Source organism: Lipotes vexillifer, unplaced genomic scaffold (genome assembly GCF_000442215.2).
Source record: "Lipotes vexillifer unplaced genomic scaffold, Lipotes_vexillifer_v1.1 scaffold456, whole genome shotgun sequence".
In the NCBI taxonomy this organism is placed as follows: Eukaryota; Metazoa; Chordata; class Mammalia; order Artiodactyla; family Lipotidae; genus Lipotes; species Lipotes vexillifer.
The window spans coordinates 142,587-168,460 of NW_006789438.1; the positions used below are offsets into that span (position 1 = coordinate 142,587).

The 25,874-nt window shown below is 38.5% G+C and overlaps 1 protein-coding gene across 1 annotated transcript in view; it reads left to right on the forward strand.

Moving 5' to 3' along the window:
• The window catches only part of CCDC34 (coiled-coil domain containing 34), a 49,403-nt gene that overhangs the window by 3,707 nt on the left and 19,822 nt on the right, over positions 1–25,874 (forward strand). Inside the window, exons 2-3 of the mRNA XM_007462602.1 lie at positions 1,400–1,535; positions 21,748–21,855. Of these exons, the coding sequence (XP_007462664.1) occupies positions 1,400–1,535; positions 21,748–21,855 (244 nt within the window). The remainder of the gene's footprint in view (positions 1–1,399; positions 1,536–21,747; positions 21,856–25,874) is intronic.

Below are 25,874 nucleotides of genomic sequence, written 5' to 3' on the forward strand. Positions count from 1 at the left end.
CAAATGTGGACAGGAAGCAGGAGTCAAAGATCTGGCTTCTGGCTTGGCTAACTGGGTGGGTGTTGGTACTCTTCCCCAAGGTAGGGTTATAAGAGGAGGAGTAAGGTTCTTCTTGATGGGGAGGGTAGTGAGTGGGTGGTAGGTGATTCGACTTGTTTTAGACTGGATGAGTTTGCTATTTAAGTGGAGCTGTCTATTGGATGGTTGAAAATGAAAGTTTGGAGCTGAAGAGCAAGGTTTATCCTGGAATGCCTGATCCAGGCCTCATCAGCACCTAGTGACAGTAGAAGCTACGGGAGGGTAAGGTGGTGCTCTGCAAGACTGACAAGGAAAGATATAGGAAATAAATGACACATCAACAGTGTCCCTTTCCCACTAGAATACAAATTCCATAATGACATGGATGAATGAAGAAACAGAAAAAAAAAACAAGTAAATGGAAGCTACAAGGCAGAAAAAGCTGAGCATGGCAGTGGATGAGGCAATTGGTTGCCTGAAGCAAGAATGTTAGATACAAAGAGGGGCTGAGTCTATAATCATGTAGTGTTTTGAGCTGCCTCGGGTCCTGAACAAGCTTTCTTTCCATGCGTGCTCATGGTTCAGCTTTTCCTGCTTTATGGGGCTTGTGTATCTGGCCAAGGCCCTGTGTTCTTTATGTATGTATGTTCTCACAGTACTTCTCCTCCCCTCTTCTTTTGAGCTTGAGTGAGTGCTTACTTTTCCACATACCCAGAAGAGACAGACTGACAGAGGTTCGTGGTGGAGACTATGGTAGGAGGTAACCCAACTCTGGGGAGCTGGGGACACCCTATCTGAGAACTGGCAAAAGGGAGTCCACCAAAACATGAAAGAATACAAGGACCATATATTTTTGATACCTTTTTATTTCAAAACAATTTCAAACTTACAGAAAAGTTGAGAGTGTAAAGAACTCTATCTGCCCTTCACACCAAAACCTTAATTGTTACCACATTAGCTTTACCATCCTCTCTGTGTAGGTATGTATTCTTCCCTTCGTGAAGTATTTAAAGGAGGAAAAGGGAAAAGTCTGCTCCAGGATCTGGTTAGAAACATGTGTTGTAATTAGTAGTCCAGATATAAGATTTTTAAGAATAAAAAAAATTGTTGTAATTGAGGCAAATGGACTGGGTGTGATTTTAGAACATGAGAGAATTCAAAGGCAGTCTGAAGGGTAAACTAATTCAAACATTGGACTTTCTGATCATGGTTTTTCAAGTGTATATTTATATATGATTAATTCAGCATATTTATATATAAAAAATCACAGTATTGTAAATATGTTGTGGAATTCTGCTTTCATTGTACAGCTAAGTGACTTTGACTACTAAGCCAAAGAGTTTTGAGTACAAGTGCTGTAGTATCCTCTCTTTTGCAATAGTGTGGTTGGATCCGAAGATAACCAAGAAGAACAGAAACAGGTGCAGTTACCAGAAAGCAGCCTGACACCGTGGGAAGTGTGGTTTGTTGGCAAAGAAAAAGTAGAACGTGACCGTCTGCAACGGAAGGCTCTAGAGGTAAAACTAGACAGTATTCTTTCTATTTAATCCATGAACTCACAAAGTAGAGCTGCTGTCGAAATTAAAATGTTATTGTTATTATCCCTCACAACAGACTTTTTGCATTTTCTTGTATCAGTTTGCTATATTGATATTAATAACTTACTGGAGAAATAATACATGTTCATTATAAGAACATTTGGAAAATACAGCTAAGCATAATTAGGAAAATGAAAATCTCTAATCTTGTCCCCTGGAGATAACTATTGTTTGTTTTTGTGGTTTTTTTAAAAATTTATTTATTTATTTATTTTTGGCTGCAATGAGTCTTCATTGCTGCACTTGGGCTTTTTCTAGTCGTGGTAAGCGGGGGCTACTCTTTGTTGTGGTGCGCGGGCTTCTCATTGCAGTGGCTTCTCTTGTTGCGGATGGAGCATGGGTTCTAGGCGCGCGGGCTTCAGTAGTTGTGGCACGCAGGCTCTAGAGCGCAGGCTTAGTAGTTGCGGCACACGGGCTTAGTTGCTCCACGGCATGTGGGATCTTCCCGGACCAGGGCTCAAACCTGTGTCCCCTGCATTGGCAGGCAGACTCCCAACCACTATTCCCCATAACTATTGTTAATATTATGGCATATAGCCTTCCACATTTTCTTCTATGTACATTTTAAAAAACATGTGCAAATATATATTCATATAGTGTCACCATATGTACATTTAACTAAAGTCAGCTGCATATACTTGGTAAAATTTTTAAGAGAAATAAAAATTGAAGTAGAGGCTGGAAATCTATCCCCATATCACTCAGAGCATGTGCCCCAGAGTGAGTTTGTGCTGGGAGATGGGAATCTTCTGGGCTTTCAGGTTTTTTCAGTTTCTCTTGTCCTCCCTGCCTCACTTGTAGACATTTTTGTATTTGTAATTCTCTCTGAACTCTGTCCAAACTCAAAAAATAGTTTGAGATACATTTTCACATGTATCCGTCATTCTTTGAACTCTTATCATTTGCTGTTTAGAACCTAGCAGCCAAATAGATTTGGATAATTTGGCATCCTCCAGTATCTAGACCAACTGAATTCTCTCTATCCAGACACAGACACCAGGTAGATTTGAGTGGTGAGGGATATGTCTTGTTTTTAATAAATAGGATCACTCTTTTGTAACCTGCTTTTTTCTGCTTATTGCATTATTAATGTTTCTGTATCATTAAATATTTTTATAGCATCATTTAAAAATGGCTAAGATTATTAAAATCTATTTAGAATGTATTGAATATATAATAGAATATAGTTAACCAGTTCACTATTGTTGCATATTTAAGTTTATTCTAATTTATTACTATCCCTGTTACTGTAAAATCCTTGGAATTGAAACTTCGCCCTCCATGATCTTCTTGGAGTAAATTTTCCATTTCAGTTTTGAAACTAGTTGTTCTTTCTGTGATGGCTTTCTAGCCAGGTAGGCAGTCTTGGCATGATTCAAATGACTGTAGAAACCAGTACATTCTGCAATTTCCCTATTGCAGTATACTTTGTATTCTAAATACAAATTTATTCCTGGAAAAGTACACAGTAGTACTTGTTTCTACTTAGAAGGGCACAGGACTTGAGAAAGACCTTATGATTTGATGTCAGACAGGCTTATTTAAACTTTTACACTTCCATTTCCTCATCTCTACAGTAAGGATAAAATAATGCTATCTGGTCACAGGGTTTTTTAGAGCAGTGGTCCCCAGCCTTTTTGGCACCAGGAACCAGTTTCATAGAAGACAGTTTTTCCACGGATTTGGGGAGGGGGGGATGGTTCAGGCGGTAATGAGAGCGATGGGGAGCGGCAGATGAAGCTTTGCTCACTTGCCCACCACTCACCTCCTGCTGTGCGGCCCAGTTCCTAACAGGCTGCAGACCAGTACTAGTCCACAGCCTGGGGGTTGGGGGACCCCTGTTTTAGAGGATTAAATGAGACAAATTATAAAGATGGCTGGTGTTTTTATTGGTATTGTTATTGATATCATTGCTAGTCACAGTCTTTTTCTTTCTCTTTTATTGAATTATGGTTGATTTACAATGTTTTATTAGTTTCAGATGTATAGCAAGCTGATTCAGTTTTATATATACATATGCACGCATATATATACACATTTTCAGATTCTTTTCCATTATAGGTTATTACAAGATACTGAATATAGTTACCTGTGCTATAGAGTAAATCCTTGTTGCTTATGTATTTTATATACAGTACTGTGTATCTGTTAATCCCCAACTCCTAATTTTTCCCTCCCCCGTCTTTCCCCTTTGGTAACCATAAGTTTGTTTTCTATGTCTGTGAGTCTATTTCTGCTTTGTAAACACATTCATTTGTATCATTTTTTTAGATTCCACATATAAGTGATATCATATGATATTTGTCTTTTGCAGTCTGACTTCACTTGGTGTGATAGTTTCTAGGTCCATCCATGTTGCTACAAATGGCATTATTTCATTCATTTTTATGGCTGAGTAATGTTCCATTGCGTGTGTGTATGTGTGTATACACGTGTGTGTGTGTGTGTGTGTGTATGTGTGCATGTATGTATATATATATATATCCCACATCTTTTTTATCCATTCATCTGTTGATGAACATTTAGGTTGCTTCCATGTCTTGGCTATTTGAAATAGTGGTGCTGTGAACATTGGGATGCATGTATCTTTTCAAATTAGAGTTTTCATCTGTTCTGAATATATACCCAGGAGTGGAATTGTTGGATCATACGGTAACTTAATTGTTAATTTTTTAAGGAACCTCCATACTGTTCTCCCTAATGGGTACACCAATTTACATTCCCACCCACAGTGTAGGAGGGTTCCCTTTCCTCCTCGCCCTCTCCAGCATTTATTATTTGTAGATTTTTTGATGATGGCCATTCTGACCAGCGTGAGATGATACTTTATTGTAGTTTTTTTGTTTTGTTTTGTTTTTTTTGCGATACACGGGCCTCTCACTGTTATGGCCTCTCCCGTTGCGCAGCACAGGCTCCGGACGCGCAGGCTCAGCGGCCATGGCTCACAGGCCCAGCCGCTCCGCGGCATATGGGATCTTCCCAGACCGGGGCACGAACCCGCATCCCCTGCATCGGCAGGCGGACTCTCAACCACTGCGCCACCAGGGAAGCCCTTTATTGTAGTTTTGATTTGCATTTCTCTGTAATTAGCTATGTTGAGCATCTTTTCATGTGCCTGTGAGTCATCTGTATGTCTTTGGAGAAATGTCTATTTACATTTTCTGCCTATTTTTTGATTCTGTTATTTCTTTTTTTTGATATTAAGCTGTATGAGCTTTTTGTATATTTTGGAAATTAATCCCTTGTTCGTTGTATCATTTGCAAATATTTTCTCCCATTCCGTAGGTTGTCTTTTCATTTTGTTTATGGTTTCCTTTGCTGTGTATATAAGCTTTTAAGTTTAATTAGGTCCCATTTATTTGTTTTTGCTTTTATTTCCATTACTATAAAAGACAGATCCAAAAAAGTATTACCGCAGTTTATGACAAAGAGTGTTCTGCCTATGTTTTCCTCTAAGAGTTTTATAGTATCTGGCTTTACATTTTGGGCTTTAATCCTTTTTGAGTTTATTTTTGTATATGGTGTTAGAGAACAGTCTAATATTATTCATTTACCTGTAGCTATCCAGTTTTCCCAGCACCACTTATTGAAGAGACTGTCTTTTCTCCATTGTATATTCTTGCCTGTTTTGTCAAAGCTTAATTGACCATAGGTGCGTGGGTTTATTTCTGGGCTTTCTGTCCTGTTCCGTTGAACTATATTTCTGTTTTTTGCACCAGTACTATACTGTTTTGATTACTGTAGCTTTGTAGTATAGCCTGAAGTCAGGGAGCCAGATTTCCTCTTGGACTGTTTTCCTTTCTCAGGACTGCTATTGGGGTCTTTTGGCTATTTGGGGTCTTTTATATTTCCTTACAAATTTTAAGATTCTTTTGTTCTAGTTCTATGAAAAATGCCATTGGTAATTTGGTAGGGATTACATTGAATCTGTAGATTGCCTTGGATAGTGTAGTCATTTAGACAACATTGATTCTTCAATCCAGGAACATGGTATATTTTTCCATATGTGTGTGTCATCTTCAGTTTCTTTCATCACGGTCTTATAGTTTTCTGAGTACAGGTCTTTTGGCTCCTTAGGTAGATTTATTCGTAGGTATTTTATTCTTTTTGATGTGATGGTAGATGGAATTGTTTCCTTAATTTCTCTTTCTGCTCTTTCATTGTTAGTGTATAGACATGCAGCAGATTTCTGTATATTAATTTTGTATCCTGCAATTTACTGAGTTCATTGATGAGCTCTAGTAGTTTTCTGGTAGCATCATTAGGATTTTCTATGTGTAGTATTATGTCATCTGCAAACAGTAACAGTTTTACTTCTTCTTTTCCAATTTGGATTCCTCTTATTTCTTTTTCTTCTCTGATTGCTGTGGCTGGGACTTCCAGAACTATGCTGAATAAAAGTGGCAACGTGGACATCCTTGTCTTGTTCCTAAATCCTAGAAGAAATGCTTTCAGCTTTTCACCATTGAGTATGATGTTAGCTGTGGGTTTATCATATATGGCCTTTAGTTTCTTGAGGTAGATTCCCTCTAAGCCCACTTTCTGAAGATTTTTTTTTTTTTTTTACATCTTTATTGGAGTATAATTGCTTTACAGTGGTGTGCTAGTTTCTGCTTTATAACAAAGTGAATCAGTTATACATACACATATGTTCCCATCTCCCTTCCTTCTTGCGTCTCCCTTCCTCCCACCCTCCCTATCCCACCCCTCTAGGTGGTCACAAAGCACCGAGCTGATCTCCCTGTGCTATGCGGCTGCTTCCCACTAGCTATCTATTTTATGTTTGGTAGTGTATATATGTCCATGCTACTCTCTTGCTTTGCCACAGCTTACCCTTCCCCCTCCTCATATCCTCAAGTCCATTCTCTAGTAGGTCTGTGTCTTTATTCCTGTCTTACCCCTAGGTTCTTCATGACATTTTTTTTTCTTAAATTCTGTATATATATGTTAGCATACGGTATTTGTCTTTCTCTTTCTGACTTACTTCACTCTATGTGACAGACTCTGGGTCCATCTACCTCATTACAAATAGCTCAATTTCGTTTCTTTTTATGGCTGAGTAATATTCCATTGTATATATGTGCCACATCTTTATCCATTCACCCGATGATGGACACTTAGGTTGTTTCCATCTCCTAGCTATTGTAAATAGAGCTGCAATGAACATTTTAGTACATGACTGTTTTTGAATTATGGTTTTCACAGGGTATATACCCAGTAGTGGGATTGCTGGGTCATATGGTAGTTCTATTTGTAGTTTTTTAAGGAACCTCCATACTGCTTTCCATAGTGGCTGTACCAATTCACATTCCCACCAGCAGTGCAAGAGTGTTCCCTTTTCTCCCCACCTTCTCCAGCATTTATTCTTTCTAGATTTTTTGATGATGGCCATTCTGACTGGTGTGAGATGATATCTCATTGTAGTTTTGATTTGCATTTCTCTAATGATTAATGATGTTGAGCATTCTTTCATGTGTTTGTTGGCAGTCTGTATATCTTCTTTGGAGAAATGTCTATTTAGGTCTTCTGCCCATTTTTGGATTGGGTTGTTTATTTTTTTGTTATTGAGCTGCATGAGCTGCCTGTAAATTTTAGAGATTAATCCTTTGTCAGTTGATTCATTTGCAAATATTTTCTCCCATTCTGAGGGCTGTCTTTTGGTCTTGTTTATGGTTTCCTTTGCTGTGCAAAAGCTTTGAAGTTTCATTAGGTCCCATTTGTTTATTTTTGTTTTTATCTCCATTACTCTAGGAGATGGGTCAAGAAGGATCTTGCTGTGATTTATGTCATAGAGTGTTCTGCCTATGTTTTCCTCTAAGAGTTTGATAGTGTCTGGCCTTACATTTAGGTCTTTAATCCATTTTGAGCTTGTTCTTGTGTATGGTGTTAGGGAGTGAGCTAATCTCACACTTTTACATGTATCTGTCCAGTTTTCCCAGCATCACTTATTGAAGAGGCTGTCCTTTCTCCACTGTACATTCCTGCCTCCTTTATCAAAGATAAGGTGACCATATGTGCATGGGTTTATCTCTGGGCTTTCTATCCTGTTCCATTAATCTATATTTCTGTTTTTGTGCCAGTACCATACTGTCTTGATTACTGTAGCTTTGTATTATAGTCTGAAGTCAGGGAGGCTGATTCCTCCAGCTCTGTTTTTCGTTCTCAAGATTGCTTTGGGTATTCGGGGTCTTTTGTGTTTCCATACAAACTGTGAAATTTTTTGTTCTAGTTCTGTGAAAAATGCCAGTGGTAGTTTGATAGAGATTGCATTGAATCTGTAGATTGCTTTGGGTAGTAGAGTCATTTTCACAGTGTTGATTTTTCCAATCCAAGAACATGGTATATCTCTCCATCTATTTGTATCATCTTTAATTTCTTTCATCAGTGTCTTATAATTTTCTGCAAACAGGTCTTTTGTTTCCTTAGGTAGGTTTATTCCTAGATATTTTATTCTTTTTGTTGCAATGGTAAATGGGAGTGTTTTCTTGATTTTACTTTCAGGTTTTTCATCATTAGTGTATAGGAATGCTAGAGATTTCTGTGCATTTATTTTGTATCCTGCTACTTTACCAAATTCATTGATTAGCTCTACTAGTTTTCTGGTAACATCTTTAGGATTCTCTTTGTATAGTATCATGTCATCTGCAAACAGTGAGAGCTTTACTTCTTCTTTTCCGATGTGGATTCCTTTTATTTCCTTTTCTTCTCTGATTGCTGTGGCTAAAACTTCCAAAACTATGTTGAATAAGACTGGTGAGAGTGGGCAACCTTGTCTTGTTCCCGATCTTAGTGGAAATGCTTTCAGTTTTTCACCATTGAGGACGATGTTGGCTGTGGGTTTGTCATATATGGCCTTTATTATGCTGAGGAAAGTTCCCTCTGTGCCTACTTTCTGCAGGGTTTTTATCATAAATGAGTGTTGAATATTGTCGAAAGCTTTCTCTGCATCTATTGAGATGATCATATGATTTTTCTCCTTCAGTTTTTTAATAGGTGTATCACGTTGATTGATTTGCGTATATTGAAGAATCCTTGCATTCCTGGAATAAACCCCACTTTATCATGGTGTATGATCCTTTTTATGTGCTGTTGGATTCTGTTTGCTAGTATTTTGTTGAGGATTTTTGCATCTATGTTCATCAGTGATATTGGCCTGTAGTTTTCTTTCTTTGTGACATCCTTGTCTGGTTTTGGTATCAAGGTGATGGTGGCCTCGTAGAATGAGTTTGGGAGTGTTCCTCCCTCTGCTATATTTTGGAAGAGTTTGAGAAGGATAGGTGTTAGCTCTTCTCTAAATGTTTGATAGAATTCGCCTGTGAAGCCATCTGGTCCTGGGCTTTTGTTTGTTGGAAGATTTTTAATCACAGTTTCAATTTCAGTGTTTGTGATTGGTCTGTTCATATTTTCTATTTCTTCCTGATTCAGTCTTGGCAGTTTGTGCATTTCTAAGAATTTGTCCATTTCTTCCAGATTGTCCATTTTATTGGCATAGAGTTGCTTGTAGTAATCCCTCATGATCTTTTGTATTTCTGCAGTGTCAGTTGTTACTTCTCCTTTTTCATTTCTAATTCTATTGATTTGAGTCTTCTCCCTTTTTTTCTTGATGAGTCTGGCTAATGGTTTATCAATTTTGTTTATCTTTATGTTCTCAAAGAACCAGCTTTGAATTTTATTGATCTTTGCTATCATTTCCTTCATTTCTTTTTCATTTATTTCTCATCTGATTTTTATGACTTCTTCCACTAACTTTGGGGTTTTTTGTTCTTCTTTCTCTAATTGCTTTAGGTGCAAGGTTAGGTTGTTTATTCGAGATGTTCCCTGTTTCTTAAGGTAGGATTGTATTGCTATAAATTTCCCTCTTAGAACTGCTTTTCCTGCATCCCATAGGGTTTGGGTCGTCGTGTCTCCATTGTCATTTGTTTCTAGGTATTTTTTTATGTCCTCTTTGATTTCTTCTGTGATCATTTCGTTATTAAGTAGTGTATTGTTTAGCCTCCTTGTGTTTGTATTTTTTACAGATCCATTCCTGTAATTGATATCTAGTCTCATAGCGTTGTGGTTGGAAAAGATACTTGATACAATTTCAGTTTTCTTAAGTTTACCAAGGCTTCATTTGTGACCCAAGAGATGATCTATTCTGGAGAATGTTCCATGAGCACTTGAGAAAAATGTGTATTCTGTTGTTTTTGGATGGAGTGTCCTATAAATATCAATTAAGTCCATCTTGTTTAATGTATCATTTAAAGCTTGTGTTTCCTTATTTATTTTCATTTTGGATGATCTGTCCATTGGTGAAAGTGGGGTGTTAAAATCCCCTACTATGAATGTGTTAGTATCGATTTCCCCTTTTATGGCGGTTAGTATTTGCCTTATATTTTGAGGTGCTTCTGTGTTGGGTGCATAAATATTTACAATTGTTATATCTTCTTGCATCGATCCCTTGATCATTATGTAGTGTCCTTCTTTGTCTCTTCTAATAGTCTTTATTTTAAGGTCTATTTTGTCTGATATGAGAATTGCTACTCCAGCTTTCTTTTGGTTTCCATTTGCGTGGAATATCTTTTTCCATCCCCTCACTTTCAGTCTGTATGTGTCTCTAGGTCTGAAGTGGGTCTCTTGTAGACAGCATATATATGGGTCTTGTTTTTGTATCCATTCAGCCAGTCTGTGTCTTTTGGTGGGAGCATTTAATCCATTTACATTTAAGGTAATCATCGATATGTATGTTCCTATTCCCATTTTCTTAATTGTTTTGGGTTCGTTATTGTAGGTCTTTTCCTTCTCTTGTGATTCTTGCCTAGAGAAGGTCCTTTAGCATTTGTTGTAAAGCTGGTTTGGTGATGCTGAACTCTCTCAGCTTTTGCTTGTCTGTAAAGGTTTTAATTTCTCCATCAAATCTGAATGAGATCCTTGCTGGGTAGAGTAATCTTCGTTGTAGATTTTTCTCCTTCATCACTTTAAATATGTACTGCCAGCCCCTTCTGGCTTGCAGAGTTTCTGCTGAAAGATCAGCTGTTAACCTTATGGGGATTCTCTTGTGTTATTTTTCCCTTGCTGCTTTTAATGTTTTCTTTGTATTTAATATTTGACAGTTTGATTAAGATGTGTCTTGGTGTGTTTCTCCTTGGATTTATCCTGTATGGGACTCTCTGTGCTTCCTGGACTTGATTAACTATTTCCTTTCCCATATTAGGGAAGTTTTCAACTATAATGTCTTCAAATATTTTCTCAGTCCCTTTCTTTTTCTCTTCTTCTTCTGGAACCCCGATAATTCGAATGTTGGTGCGTTTAATGTTGTCCCAGAGGTCTCTGAGACCATCCTCAGGTCTTTTCATTCTTTTTTCTTTATTCTGCTCTGCAGTAGTTATTTCCACTATTTTATCTTCCAAGTCACTTAACCGGTCTTCTGCCTCAGTTATTCTGCTATTGATCCCATCTAGAGTATTTTTAATTTCATTTATTGTGTTGTTCATCATTGCTTGTTTCATCTTTAGTTCTTCTAGGTCCTTGTTAAATGTTTCTTACATTTTCTCTATTCTGTTTCTGAGATTTTGGATCATCTTTACTATCATTATTCTGAATTCTTTTTCAGGTAGACTGCCTATTTCCTCTTTAGGTCTGGTGGGTTTTTATCTTGCTCCTTTATCTGCTGTGTGTTTTTCTGTCTTCTCATTTTGCTTATCTTTCTGTGTTTGTGGTCTCATTTTTGCAGGCTGCAGGTTCATAGTTCCCGTTGTTTTTGGTGTCTGTCCCCAGTGGCTAAAGTTGTTTCAGTGGGTTGTGTAGGCTTCCTGGTGGAGGGGATTAGTGCCTGTGTTCTGGTGGATGAGACTGGCTCTTGTCTTTCTCGTGGGCAGGTCCACGTCTGGTGGTGTGTTTTGGGGTGTCTGTGGACTTATTATGATTTTAGACAGCCTCTCTGCTAATGGGTGGGGTTGTGTTCCTGTCTTCCTAGTTCTTTGGCATAGGGTGTCCAGCACTGTAGCTTGCTGGTCGTTGAGTGAAGCTGCGTGCTGGTGTTGAGATGGAGATCTCTGGGAGATTTTCGCCGTTTGATATTATGTGGAGCTGGGAGGTGTCTTGTGGACCAATGTCCTGAAGTTGGCTCTCCCACCTCAGAGGCACAGCATTGACTCCTGGCTGCAGCACCAAGAGCGTTTCATCCACATGGCTAAGAATAAAAGGGAGAAAAAGTAGGAAGAAAGGAAGGAAGGGAGGAAGGAAGAAGGGAGGGAGGGAGGCAGGGAGGGAAGGAGGGAAGAAAGAAAGAAAGAGGAAAGAGGATAAAATAAAATAAAGTAAGATAAAGTAAAGTTATTAAAATAAAAATAATTATTAAGAAATAAAAAAAATTTTAAAGAGAAAAAAACACGGACAGATAGAACCCTAGGACAAATGGTGACAGCAAAGCTATATAGACAAAATCTCACATAGAAGCATACACATACACACAAAAAGAGGGAAAGGGGAAAAAAATAGTAAATCTTGCTCTCAAAGTCCACCTCCTCAATTTGGGATGATTCATTGTCTATTTGTGTATTCCACAGATGCAGGGTACATCAAGTTGATTGTGGAGCTTTAATCCGCTGCTTCTGAGGCTGCTGGGAGAGATTTCCCTTTCTCTTCTTTGTTCGCACAGCTCCCGGGGCTCAGCTTTGGATTTGGCCCCGCCTCTGCGTGTAGGTCACCGGAGGGCATCTGTTCTTCACTCAGACAGGACGGGGTTAAAGGAGCAGCTGCTTTGAGGGCTCTGGCTCACTCAGGGAAGAGGGAGGGATGCGGATGCAGTGCGAGCCTGCGGTGGCAGAGGCTGGCCGGACGTTGCACCAGCCTGAGGCACGCCATGCGTTTTCCCGGGGATGTTGTCCCTGGATCCCGGGACCCTGGCAGTGGCGGGCTGCACAGGCTCCCGGGAGGGGAGGTGTGGATAGTGACCTGTGCTCGCACACAGGCTTCTTGGTGGTGGCAGCAGCAGCCTTAGCATCTCATGCCTTTCTCTGTTGTCCGCGCTGTTAGCCGTGGCTTGCGCCCGTCTCTGGAGCCTCTTTAAGCAGCACTCTTAATCCCCTCTTCTCATGCACCAGGAAGCAAAGAGGGAAGAAAAAGTCTCTTGCCTCTTTGGCAGGTCCAGACTTCCCTGGACTCCCTCCCGGCTAGCCATGGTGCAGTAACCCCCTGCAGGCTGTGTTCACGCCGCCAACCCCAGTCCTCTCCCTGGGATCCGACCTGCGAAGCCCGAGCCTCAGCTCCCAGCCCCGCCTGCCCCGGCAGGTGAGCAGACAAGCCTCCCGGGCTGGTGAGAGCCGTTTGGCACCGATCCTCTGTGTGGGAATCTCTCCGCTTTGCCCTCTGCACCCCTGTTGCTGTGCTCTCTTCTGCGGCGCCGAAGCTTCCCCCTCCGCCACCCGCAGTCTCCGCCTGCGAAGGGGCTTCCTAGTGTGTGGAAACTTTTCCTCCTTCACAGCTCCCTCCCACTGGTGCAGGTCCCCGTCCCTATTCTTTTGTCTCTGTTTATTCTTTTTTCTTTTGCCCTACCCAGGTACGTGGGGCGTTTCTTGCCTTTTGGGAGGTCTGAGGTCTTCTGCCATCGTTCAGTAGGTGTTCTGTAGGAGTTGTTCCACGTGTAGATATATTTCTGGTGTATCTGTGGGGAGGAAGGTGATCTCCACGTCGTACTCTTCTGCCATCTTCCCGATCTCTCAAGATTCGGGAATTTTTTAATCACAGTTTCAGTTTCAGTACTTGTGATTGGTGTGTTCATATTTTCTGTTTCTTCTGGTTCAGTCCTGGAAGATTGTACCTTTCTAAGAGTTTGTCTATTTCTTCTAGGTTGTCCATTTATTGACATATAGTTGCTTATAGTAGTCTCTTATGGTCCTTTGTATTTCTGTAGTGTCAGTTGTAACTTCTCATTTTCATTTCTAATTTTATTAATTTCAGCCCTCTCCCTTTTTTTCTTGATGAGTCTGGCTAATGGTTTATCAATTTTGTTTATCTTTTCAAAGAACCAGTTTTTACTTTCATTGATCTTTTCTATTTTCTTTGTGTCTATTTCATTTATCTCTACTCTGGTCTTTATGATTTCTTTCCTTCTACTAACTTTGGGTTTTGTTTGTTCTTCTCTAGTTGCTTTAGGTGTAAGGTTAGGTTGTTTATTTGAGATTTTCTTGTTTCCTGATGTAAATTTGTATTGACATAAACTTTCCTCTTAGAACTGCGTTTGTTACATCTCAAAGCGTTCGGATCATTGTGTTTTCGTTTTTGTTTGTCTCTAAGTTTTTTTTTTTATTTCCTCTTTAATTTCTTCAGTGATCTATGTTTAGTAACATATTGCTTAGCCTTGACATGTTTGTGTTTTTTACACTTTTTTTCTTGCAGTTGATTTCTCATCTCATAGCATTGTGGTCAGAAAAGATGATTGATATGTTTTCAGCTTTCTTAAATTTACCAAGGTTTGCTTTGTGGCCCAGCATGTGATCTGTCCTGGAGAATGTTCCATGTGCACTTGAGAAGAATATGTAGTCTGATGCTCTCGATGGAATGTTCTATAAATATCAATTAAGTCAATCTGGCCTAAAGTGTCATTTAAGGCCCGTGTTTCCTTACTGATTTTGTCTGGATGATCTGTTCAGTGATGTAAGTGGGATTTTAAAGTCCCCCACTATTATGTTACTGTTGATGTCTCCTTTTATGGCTGTTACCAGTTGCCTTATATATTGTGGTACTCCTGTGTTGGGTGCATATATATTTACCATTGTTATATCTTCTTCGTGGATTGATCCCTTGACCATTATGTAGTGTCCTTGTCTCTTGTAACAGTCTTTATCTTAGAGTCTATTTTGTCTGATATGAGTTTTGCTACTACAGCTTTCTTTTGATTTCCATTTGCATGGAATACCTTTTTCCATCCCCTCACTTTTAGTATGTGTCCCTAGATCTGAAGTGGGTCTCTTGTAGACAGCACATATATGGGTCTTGTTTTTGTATGCATTCAGCCAGTCTATATCTTTTGGTTGGAGCATTTAGTTCATCTACATTTAATGTAATTATCGATATGTATGTTCTTCTTGCCATCTTGTTAATTGTTTAGGACTTGTTTTTGTAGGTTTTTTTCTTCCCTTTCTCTTTTGTTCTCTTCTCCTGATTTGGTGACTATCTTTAGAGGTGTGTTTGTTTACTTTTTCTATTTTGTGTGTGTATCTATTGTAGATTTTTTGTTAGTGGTTCCCAAGAGGCTTTGATACAGCATTCTGTATGTATACACAAGGTTTAAGTTGCTGGTCTCTTAATTTCAAATGCATTTCCAATATCTTGCATTTGTAATTTCTTCTCACGATTGCTGGTTTTGATATCATGTTTGTGTGTGGATATTTTCCTATCTTTACTGTATGTTTGCCTTTACCAGGGAGCTTTTTCATTTTGTAATTTTCTTGTTTCTAGTTGTGGCCTTTTTTTTTCGCCTAGAGAAGTTTCTTTTACATTTGCTGTAACACTGGTTAGGTGGTGCTGAATTCTTTTAGCTTTTGCTTGTCTGAAAAGTTTTTGATTTCTCCATTTAATCTGAATGAGAGCCTTGCTGGGTAGAGCATTCTTGGTTGTAGGTTTTTCCCTTTCATAACTTTAAATAGATCATGCCACTCCCTTCTGGCCTGCAGAATTTCTGCTGAGAACTCAGTGGATAGCCTTAAGGGAGTTCCCTTGTACCTTATTTGTTGCTTTTCCCTTGCTGCTTTTAATATTCTCTCTTTATCTTTAATTTTTGTCATTTTGGTTACAGTGTGTCTTGGTATGTTCCTCTTTAGGGTCATCCTGTATGGGACACTGTGTTTCCTGGACTTGGGTAACATTTTCCTTTCCCAGGTTAGGGAAGTTTTCAGCTATTATGTCTTTAAATATTTTCTCTGGCCCTTTCTCTCCGTCTTATCCTTCTGTCAGTCCTATAATGCAAGTATTTATATGCTTGATGTTGTCCCAGATGTCTCTTATACTGTCCTCATTTCTTTTCATTCTATTTTCTCTTCAGTGGCAGTGATTTCTACTACTCTGTCTTCCAGCTCACTGATTTGTTCTTCTGCCTCATTTAGTCTACTGTTGATTCCTTCTAGGGTATTTTTCATTTCAGTTATTGTATTCATCTTTGTTTGGCTGTTCTTTATATTTTCTAACTTTTTGTTAAAAACTTCTAAGTTCTCGCTCTGGCATCCATTCTCCTCTCAAGTTCTTTGCTCATCTTTATGGTCATTACTCTTAACTCTTTCTCGGGTAGATTGCCTATCTCCACTTCACTTAGTTCTTTTGGGGTCTTATCTTGTTCCTTCATCTGGAACATATTCATTTGCTGTCTGTGTTGGTATTTGTATTTTTATGTATGTGGCAGGGTAGTTACCTTTCTCGACCTTGCAGAAGTAGTCTTCTATAGGAGACGTCCTATGTGTTCCAGCAGTGCACTCCTGTCTCATCACCCAAGCTATATGCCTGCACAGGTCCTTCTGTTCTGGTAGGCTGACTGTGTGGGTGGTCTAGTAGGCTTGGTTGGCCACTAATCTATTTGGTTGCCAGGCACTGCGTTGTGTGGATACTGCTGGCTGTTGTTTAGTGGGGACTGGTCGTGAGGCAGCTTTTGCAGAACCTTAGGGTGTCCTGGGGGTAGTGCTGGCTCACTGGTGGCTGGAGTCAGGATCCTGAAGACTCTGGAGTGTTGCCCACCTACTGGCAGGTGAAGCCAGATCCTGGGGTTAGTGCAGGACTACTGGCAGACAGAGCTGGGTCCTGGAGCCTGGCTTCAGGGCCCAGGGATACCAGAGCTTGTTTTAAATCTGGTGTTGGGGGGCTGGTTCCCGACACAGTTAGGTATGGGGTCCAGGGTGTCCCAAAGGTTACGTTAGCCTGCTAGTGGGCAGGGCCCAGGCGGTCCCAGGGTAGGGTCTGGCCTGCTGTTGATGGACTCAGTGTGCGACCTGTGGTATTGTAGTTTTCTTGCTTCTGGTCTGCTCCCTGGTGGATGTGGTGTTCCAGAGGCTTGTGCAGGCTTCCTGGTGGGAAGGGCCTGTGCCTGCCCACTCGTGGGTAGAGCTGGGTCTTGGCCCTCTGATGGGGAAAGCTGTGTTTAGGGCCTTGTCTGGAGGTGGCTGTTTGTTCAGGAAGTCTTTAGGCAGCCTTTCTGTTGGTAGGTGAGTCTGTGTCTCTGTTCATTTAGTTGTTTGGCCAGAGGCATCCCAGCACTGGCACCTACAGGGTTTTGGGTGGGTCCGGGTCTTGGTGATAGTGAGCCAAGATGGCAGCCTCCATCAGCTCACACAGCTGAATGCCCTCAAATGTGTCTGTCACCATTGTCCATGTCCCCAGGGTAAGTCACAGCCATCTCATGCATCCCTAGGAGACTCTCCAAGACCAGTAGGTAGGTCTGACCCAGGCTCCTATCACATTACTGCTTTTGCCCTGGGTCCCAGTATGCATAATATTTTGTATGTACCCTTTAAGTTTGAAATCTCTTTTTCCCCCAATTCTGTGGGGCTCCTGCAGTTAAGACCCACTGACCTTCAAAGCCAAATGCTCTGGGGACTCATATTCCTAGTGCTGGACCCCAGGGTTGGGGAGCCTTACCTGGGGCTCAGAACTCTCATTCCTGTGGGAGAGCCTTTGCAGTGTATTTATTCTCTACTTTGTGGGTTGCCCACCCTTGGGGGTAATGTGAGTCTGTCCCTCCTACCTGTCATTGTGGTTCCTTCTTTATGTCTTCAGTGGTAGAAGATCTTTTCTGGTAGGTTCCAGTCTTTTTCATTGATTGTTGTTATGTAGATAGTTGTGATTTTTTTGTTGTGCTTGTGAGAGGAGGTGAGCTCAGGGTCTCTCCATTGTCTTGGCCACTCTCTTTGGTCATAGTCTTCACATTTTCAGAATTAGTGTGTTGTTGAGACCCCAGACTCTTCTCTTACTTCAACCTCAAGTTTTAACATTACTAATTCCATTACTTAGTAACTTTCAAAATATTTGTTCACAGTGAGAAATCTACTTTGCTTCATGTCACACACAAATGCATACATATATGTAATGCCTGCTTACATATGTATCTGAAATATCTTAATTTTGTGCAGAACCTGGTAATATTCTATTCTATTCTATTTTTTCTTTTCTTTCTTTTTTTAAAGGCTAGTCATAACCCAGACATTGGTTTTAGACTCACAGTTTGGATCTAGTGAATCAGTGCTATTGTGAAGCTCAGTTTATGGTATTTAGCTTTATCTCTAGCCTCACTAGAAGTCACTTGTTACACTAAGAAAAGGAGGGTCACTTCAAGTCATTTTTAGAGTCAGCATTACCATAAAGTTAATTAAATTACACTAAATTATAAGGAACCCTGGGCTTTGGAGTAACATGGAACTAGGCTCAAATTCTAGTTTTGCTGTTATAAATCTGTGATCTTGGAAAAGTTACTTAACTTCTCTGAGCCTCAGTCTCTTCATCTATAAGCCACATGTTAGAGAGGCAGTAGTAGAGAGGTTAAAAGCATAAACTCATGAGTCGTACATCCTGGATTCAAAACTGAGACCTTGGATCTTTAACCTCTCTCTGCCTGGATTATCAGTGAAAGAGGAGAATAACATTCACCTCATAGTGTTTTGGGGACTAAGTGAACAGCAGGATGTGGCCTAATATATAGGAAGCACTTAGTAAAAGTTAGTTGTTGTTACGTGTTAAAGGAGATGATAGTAACTACTAAATATTTATTTTGAGAACAGATTAAAATAATGAATATAAAGTCCCTACCTCAATGATTAAGCAGGTAGCAGAGTATAATTGAATGATTTAAACCTTTTCACATATTTAGTAGTTGGACATTTCTTATATCTATGTCGTTACTTAACTCTGAAGCAGTTAAAATATTCTAGCATGAGTCTTAACCATATCAGTTATGCCAGGGATATCATAACATATGGGTAAACTACTCACTTTGGTATAAACTTATTTTGAGCTATTGTGGTATTCACATTTTTTTCATGCCTTTCCCTTTGTTTTATTTTCTAAGTCATGTTTTCCTTATTTTCTGTCCTTATTTACTGTATTCTCTAACTTATTTATAAATCATATCATTAAAAGCACAGATTTTTAACCACAAGGAACAATTCATCTCAGATCCCTATTAAAACATGAGAGCCAGAGAGTAGCTTTGCCAAGGTTTTTTCAGTTAGTGGCAAAGCTGGGACTGGATCCTAGTTTTTTTGACTTCCAATTTAATAAGTGTTTTTTTTCTACAATACCAAGATGCATTTTAGAAATAAAGGGATCAGACTTAGTATTTAATTTTAAATTTACCCTGGCTTTCTTATATTCTTCCTTGAAATCTTGAAGGAAAATTTAAAGGTAATTGGGTCATTAAAAAGATCATCCCCCGTCATAAACTTGATTTCAGCAACATTTAGATTTGTTTCAGATATCCCTGTAAGATTGAGTTAAAAATTATTTTAACTCATCAAAATTATGCTTACAGTTTTTTTTACATTTGTAATTATGTTGAGGTGATAAAATGTGGTAAATAGTGAACATTAGTATTGTGAAAAGCTACCATATTGGTTTTGTAGGGCATGTAAATTTTACTTAAATTTTTATTATTTAAAAAAATTCTTTAGCAGACTTCCTTAAATTCTCTATGGCCTTTGGCTAATTTTAACATTTGCTTTAACATTTTAGTATCGTCTATTCTAAATTATAAAAATTATCTAATTTGTGAATAATTCAGGTGCTTTTTTTTTTTTCCACCATCATGCTTTGGCCTTTGATTCATTCATCAGCCCTTAATGAAGGAATAGGGCAGGATATAGAGTTGGTGGAACTCAGATATTGAGTTTTTCTAATTGTTACCTTTAGTGGTAAAACTTTCTTTGAAAGTCAGCAAAAGCTATTGAAATTAAAAATGCATGTTTAGGATACTCTTTGGATTTTGGTTTTCTATAATCAAGTGTTTACGCTGTGGTAAGATATATAATTCTGTTGAAATTCAGTGGTGTACCAGAAGGTGACACAGGGGCCTTGTGAGAGAAGACTCCAGCTGTGTCTGGAAGAGGCTGGCCTTGGTGGCAAAAAGATGGAGGCATTTAAGGTGGGAAATTCTGAGGGGGGCCAGCCTTGGAAGGGAGGGTTGTTTCTCAGAATGTGATGTATATTCTGAGGTTGCAAATCACTTGAACAGACATCCTGAGATTAAAGCACTGTTTGTTCTAGGTACTTTTGACCCTTCCTTCATCTTTAACTCTTATGTCAGCATTAACTAAAATTTGTGAACCATAAAATAGGAATACAATGTCTGATTTTTTTTCTGACTTTTGAGTTTAATTAATTATATGAAGAATTTTAAAGGGTACATAAATGTAACCAGTCCTATCTTTAGTTGTATATTTAAATAACTTTCTTGACGATCAAATTTAGGACCATTTTGGAAAATGTGGTTGTCCAATCTATATCTAGTCTGTCATGCACATGCACATATTCCCCCTTGTTTCGTGACACTAGTCCAGACTTTTGTCCCCTTCCAACTCGTACTGTGGCAACCTCATAGTCAGTCTCCCTCATGATAGTTCTGATCCCTTCAAATGCAGTTTTCAACCTTTAAGAGTTTTAAATCATCCCTTTTGCCATGTATTCCTGCTTCATAGTTTAATTTACTCTACCTGACTCAAAAGACCTTTTTCCATCTAGTTAGTACCACAGTCTGACTTTCTAGTCACCTCCCCTCCCCATTCTAGTCAAGCCGTCTCCTCACTGTTCCTCTCATGGTGCTCATTTTTTACTACCCTGGACCATACTCTTTCTCTTCTCATCTTCCCTTCCCTTTTCTGAGCTCTTATTCTACCCAGTATCTCACAATGCAGCACTTCATTATTTTGTGTATACGGAATTAGATTACATCAGAGACTTCTGGAATTTCATCCCTGCATCTCAGTTCTTGCTATCTTTATAGTAAGTGCCCCATTTAAAAAAAAAAAAAAGTATTAAGTGAATAATCAAGGGATAGCAGCTGCAGAGGTAATGAAGAGTCCTTTTAAAACCAAAATGGATATTTTCTTTGGGGGGATGGGGGGAGTATAGTGTTTAAAAGTTGGAAGACTCTGAATGAGTGAGGGAAGCTATTTCCGATGCAGCAGCATTCTAGGATGAGAGATCACGGAAGACAGGTATCCTTAGACCTGTTGTTCTCAAGTATACAAGATATGTTCTTGGTGTCAAGTTTTATCTTCATTTCATTTAACACACTGGAATTGTCTGAGAGTTGAAAAATTGTCTTTCTGACTGCCACCCATGCTGAGGTAGGTTAGGTCCTTGGGAAAGGGAGGCATGGGGATGAGGAGTGAGGTCCAGTGGAAGACATATAAAAGTATCCGATTTCTGGTATCTAAGGAGAGAGAAGAAGAAGAACCAGTAATTATGGTAGTAGAGTCCTAGGAGTCTAGTTTGAACAGCATTCTCAACTAATGCAGTAATTTAACTGATGAATGACAGAGTGGTGGCATTCAGCTTGTAGTTTTATTTGGCCATACTTTCCACATTCTTTCTCCTGAGGAAATGCCCAAACGTGTAGATTCGAGTGACAGCAAGGCAGTTAAATAATCTAGGATATGAATGTGGTTTTGTTTTACACTCCAGCAGCTATAAAATCAGCAAAGAAAAATCTGGATCCTTTTTTTTCCTAAATTTCTTCTTTGGTGTAACTCTGAATTAAAAGTTTAATTTAGGGATTATTTAATTCCTACCCTTTATCTTCATCAAGAATCTAGAAGCTTTTTATAACTGTAAGAAAGTTGCAATTTTCTTGAGCTTCTGCCAATAGTGTACAGTGATGCCAAAATTTATGTGTGGGAAAGTTGATTTCAATGAGGGTAATTTAGCTGAAGTTTAGTCTAAGAAACTAGTGTTTTGCTGCCAAGCAATTATTTGCATTTCTAGAAAATGACTTACACTTTTTACCAATGCCTTCCTGTCATCATAGCCTAGTTGCTTAAGTTATTGTCACTAATGGTATATTTTCTATAAAGGAAACTATATTCTTATTTAATTTGGTTAACCTCAGACATTAAAAAAATATGTGAGGTTGAGTACTTCTATTAAATGTTGCCTTTTGCTTGAATAAAATCCACAGGAATTAAATCAACAGCTAGAGAAAAAGAAAGAAGTGGAAAAACGTGAAAAGAGAAAGATAATTGCTGAAGAAAAGCACAAGGAATGGGTTCAGAAAAAGAATGAACAGGTAAGGAGAAAAAAGTGTGCACACATACTGACGTCTCCTTTGCGAAGTCTTCTTCCTGTTACTCCTTGTCATTACCTATGTTTTCTCATTTTCTCTTAGATTCTTTCTTTCTTCTCTAACCTGATTTTTCTTCCCTCCCCTCAGGGACATTTATCAAATCTTTTGCCCTTTGCTCTCTGCTTCTCTCCCTTCTCCCTCATGTGGCTTCCACTCGTATCTGACTGCAGGTAGTCATGAAGTTTGTATCTCCAGACCTGACCTCCCAGAGCCTTGGATTTTCATCTGTTAGGTTGGTAGGGACCTCTGGACCTGCAAATCTAAAACAACCCATTTTTATCCATTCTCCTCTCATAGAACCGTCATTCTGACTCCTTGATTGCTGATATTAGTACTACTATCATCTCAATCACCTAGGCATAATCAGAATTCTTTTGTTTCTAATCATCCTCGCCTTTCCTTTACAGTCACCACTCTCCTGTTTGTGATCTCTTCCTGTCAGGTCTCATTACATTTGTCAACTTATTTATTGTTTATTTCCCCATACTGAAATGTAAGCCCCATAAGGGCAGGGATTTCTGCCTCTTTTGTTCAGTTATCCAGCAGCTAGATCAGTACCTGATGCTTAAAAATGCCCCAAAATATGACTTCATCCTCTGTGTCCTTGCCAGACTAATCTTGCCAAAAAGTCAAGTGTCATCCCTCAGTTCAAAATATATCTTTCATGATTCCCCACTGTCCTCTGAATAACATTTGAACTGTTCTAGCCTGGCTGGTTAAATACCTTCTACTCTCTTCTCTCCGAGCCACATCTCCTTCCAACTGTGCTGCCCTTCATTCCATACTGTCAGCTTCTGACTGGCATCTTTGGGGAGCACACTCAGGATAAGCGTGGCCCATCTTCTTGGAGTATTAGTGTTGCTGGAAATTTTTGAAAGGAAAAATGTTAGTTTTATGTTAAAGCAAGCACAGATATTTAATAGAGTAGAACATAAATTTTATATTATTTTTAAAATACACAGTAGATTTCAAAGATATCTTTGGCTTTGGACTGTGCTCCCCAGCCCCTAGGAATATATGTTCATGAGAAGTTTTGAGAACACTTCTGTGTCTCACTTCCTTTTTTTTTTTTTAATATGGTATCTCCTCGGTATGGGATCTCATTACATTTTCCACCCTACCTTTCCTTTTATTATCCAACTCAAAAGTATTTCCTACATGAATCATTTGCTGATGACATGCTGGAAATTCTTTTCTTCTCTGAGTCCTTGTTTAATTTATATCACTTTATACAAAATACAATGCAGTATGATATACTTTGTTGCTAGTTGTATTATGCACATGTCTTTACTTCCCTTGTAAGTTTTTTGTTTTTTTAATAAATGTATTTATTTTTGGCTGCATTGGGTCTTCGTTGCTGCGTGCAGGCTTTTCTCTAGTTGTGGCTCACAGGGGCTACTCTTTGTTGTGGTGCACAGGCTTTTCATTGCAGTGGCTTCTCTTGTTGTGGAGCACAGGCTCTAGGCATGCGGGCTTCAGTAGTTGTGGCTCATGGGATCTAGAGCGCAGGCTCAGTAGTTGTGGCGCACGGGCTTAGTTGCTCCGTGGCATGTGGGATCTTCCTGGACCAGGGCTCAAACCCATGTCCCCTGCATTGGCAGGTGGATTCTCAACCACTGCACCACCAGGGAAGCCCCCCTTGTAATTTTAAGACTCTTAAGGATAGGAGCTTTTTTGTTTTTTTGAAGTTATTTTTTATATTTTTATCCATTACAAGATCCAACTAACATAATGCTTTGTAATATAGTAAGCATTTGTTTTTGGAATAAATGAGTGAATGAATAAACGTATCATTTTCCTTTCAGTTTTAATACAGTCTTGTATTAGATCTCAAATTAGAAATGTAGAAAAATATCTTGTCCCTTTGTTTTCTGTGTTTTCTGTTGTGATTTTTTTACACATTTAGAATGGTACTGCTTTTATTAATAATATCCAATTTTATGAATTCAGTCAAATGTTTAAGTTGTAAGACAAAAGTTTTAAATTATTTCTAACTTTTGGGTCCTAACTATTATTGAATGCAATGCCTAGTGGTATTAATAATAGTACCTAGTAAATAATTCCAGTAAATTGAAGATGACATAGCTTTTCTTCATCCAAGTATTATAAGAAGGAAATTGGCTAGGCGTGCGTATGTTATAACCATAAATATATTTGTTCTTCAGAAGTAAATTATTTTTTTTAAGTTTGCTACATCCCATAATACAAGAAAGAGTTCTTTGTGAATAAATGCCAAAATCAAAATAAGCTTGTGTGACTACAACCAAACTTTGAGTGATACTGTTTTGAAATTTATAGCCAGAAAATAAAAGTTTTGCATGTATTGAATAGTATGCTCTCTCCTCTAAAAGCGTCTCTTATCTTCCGACTCCATTAAGCTCATTTTACCATGCTAATCAAACATAGTTGTTGTTTGTCTAAGAATGTAGAGATGATATATTCTATGTTTTAATTAGTGGCAGTAGATCTAATCCAATTATTTGAGAAAAATTCTTTCTTTCTTTTGAAGGGAAGTGGCTTGACCTGACATAAATCACTAATTATTGAAAGCAAGATTTCATAAGGTTGAGAAGAGTTTAAAAATGAACCTTGAGAAATTTACTTATTCGGCAGAATTCCCGTGCATACTAAGGAATAATTGATCACTTTTTTTTTTTTTGCCTTAAGAACTATCAGATTTCTTGTTTCAGTCTTGGTTATACTTACCTCTATTTGTAAAGACTGCTCTTCTGGTTCTTCTCTTCCTGTCTGGCATCTAGCTTTTTTTCCCTCTGTTTACATTTCATGGTGTGTGGTCCTCTGCTGCTTCCAGCTTCATTCACATTTTAGATATATCTGTGGCATTATTTTCTCTAAGTCATTTTCACTGTGTTCTATCAAAAAATCAGACAAAAAGAATTTATGTATCCATTAGCAAAGCTAATTTCTTATATTGTGCTATAAATTGTTAAATCCTTTTCAAATAAATGGCTTATCTCATCTGGTACTCTGACGTTTGTGTTGCCATGCTAATTCATTTTTTAGATTTGTTTTTTTACAGTGTGTTACCACATATCTTGCAAAAGGGCATTTGCCTTCATTGTTTGAGAATTAAAAATAAATTTATTTTTAAACAGTTTTTTTAAACCATGGAACTGCTTTTTTAATGTAAAAAATTAATTCCAATCAGCAAAGTGTATGATTGATAACACTGTCATCAGTGCATCATTCATGCATTCAACACGTTTATTATGTGCCAGCTACTATTGAAGGAACCAAAATAGAAATTCAGAAACTTTGAGTAATCAGTTGGTTTGTTAGTTTCCTTTAGTTTGAAGAAAGAAAGGTTCTCTCAGGGCACCATCTTTAAAAGGAATAATTGATCACTTTTTTTTTTTTGCCTTAAGAACTATCAGATTTCTTATTTCAGTCTTGGTTATACTTACCTCTATTTGTAAAGACTGCTCTTCTGGTTCTTCTCTTCCTGTCTGGCATCTAGCTTTTTTTCCCTCTGTTTACATTTCATGGTGTGTGGTCCTCTGCTGCTTCCAGCTTCATTCACATTTTAGATATATCTGTGGCATTATTTTCTCTAAGTCATTTTCACTGTGTTCTATCAAAAAATCAGACAAAAAGAATTTATGTATCCATTAGCAAAGCTAATTTCTTATATTGTGCTATAAATTGTTAAATCCTTTTCAAATAAATGGCTTATCTCATCTGGTACTCTGACGTTTGTGTTGCCATGCTAATTCATTTTTTAGATTTGTTTTTTTACAGTGTGTTACCACATATCTTGCAAAAGGGCATTTGCCTTCATTGTTTGAGAATTAAAAATAAATTTATTTTTAAACAGTTTTTTTAAACCATGGAACTGCTTTTTTAATGTAAAAAATTAATTCCAATCAGCAAAGTGTATGATTGATAACACTGTCATCAGTGCATCATTCATGCATTCAACACGTTTATTATGTGCCAGCTAC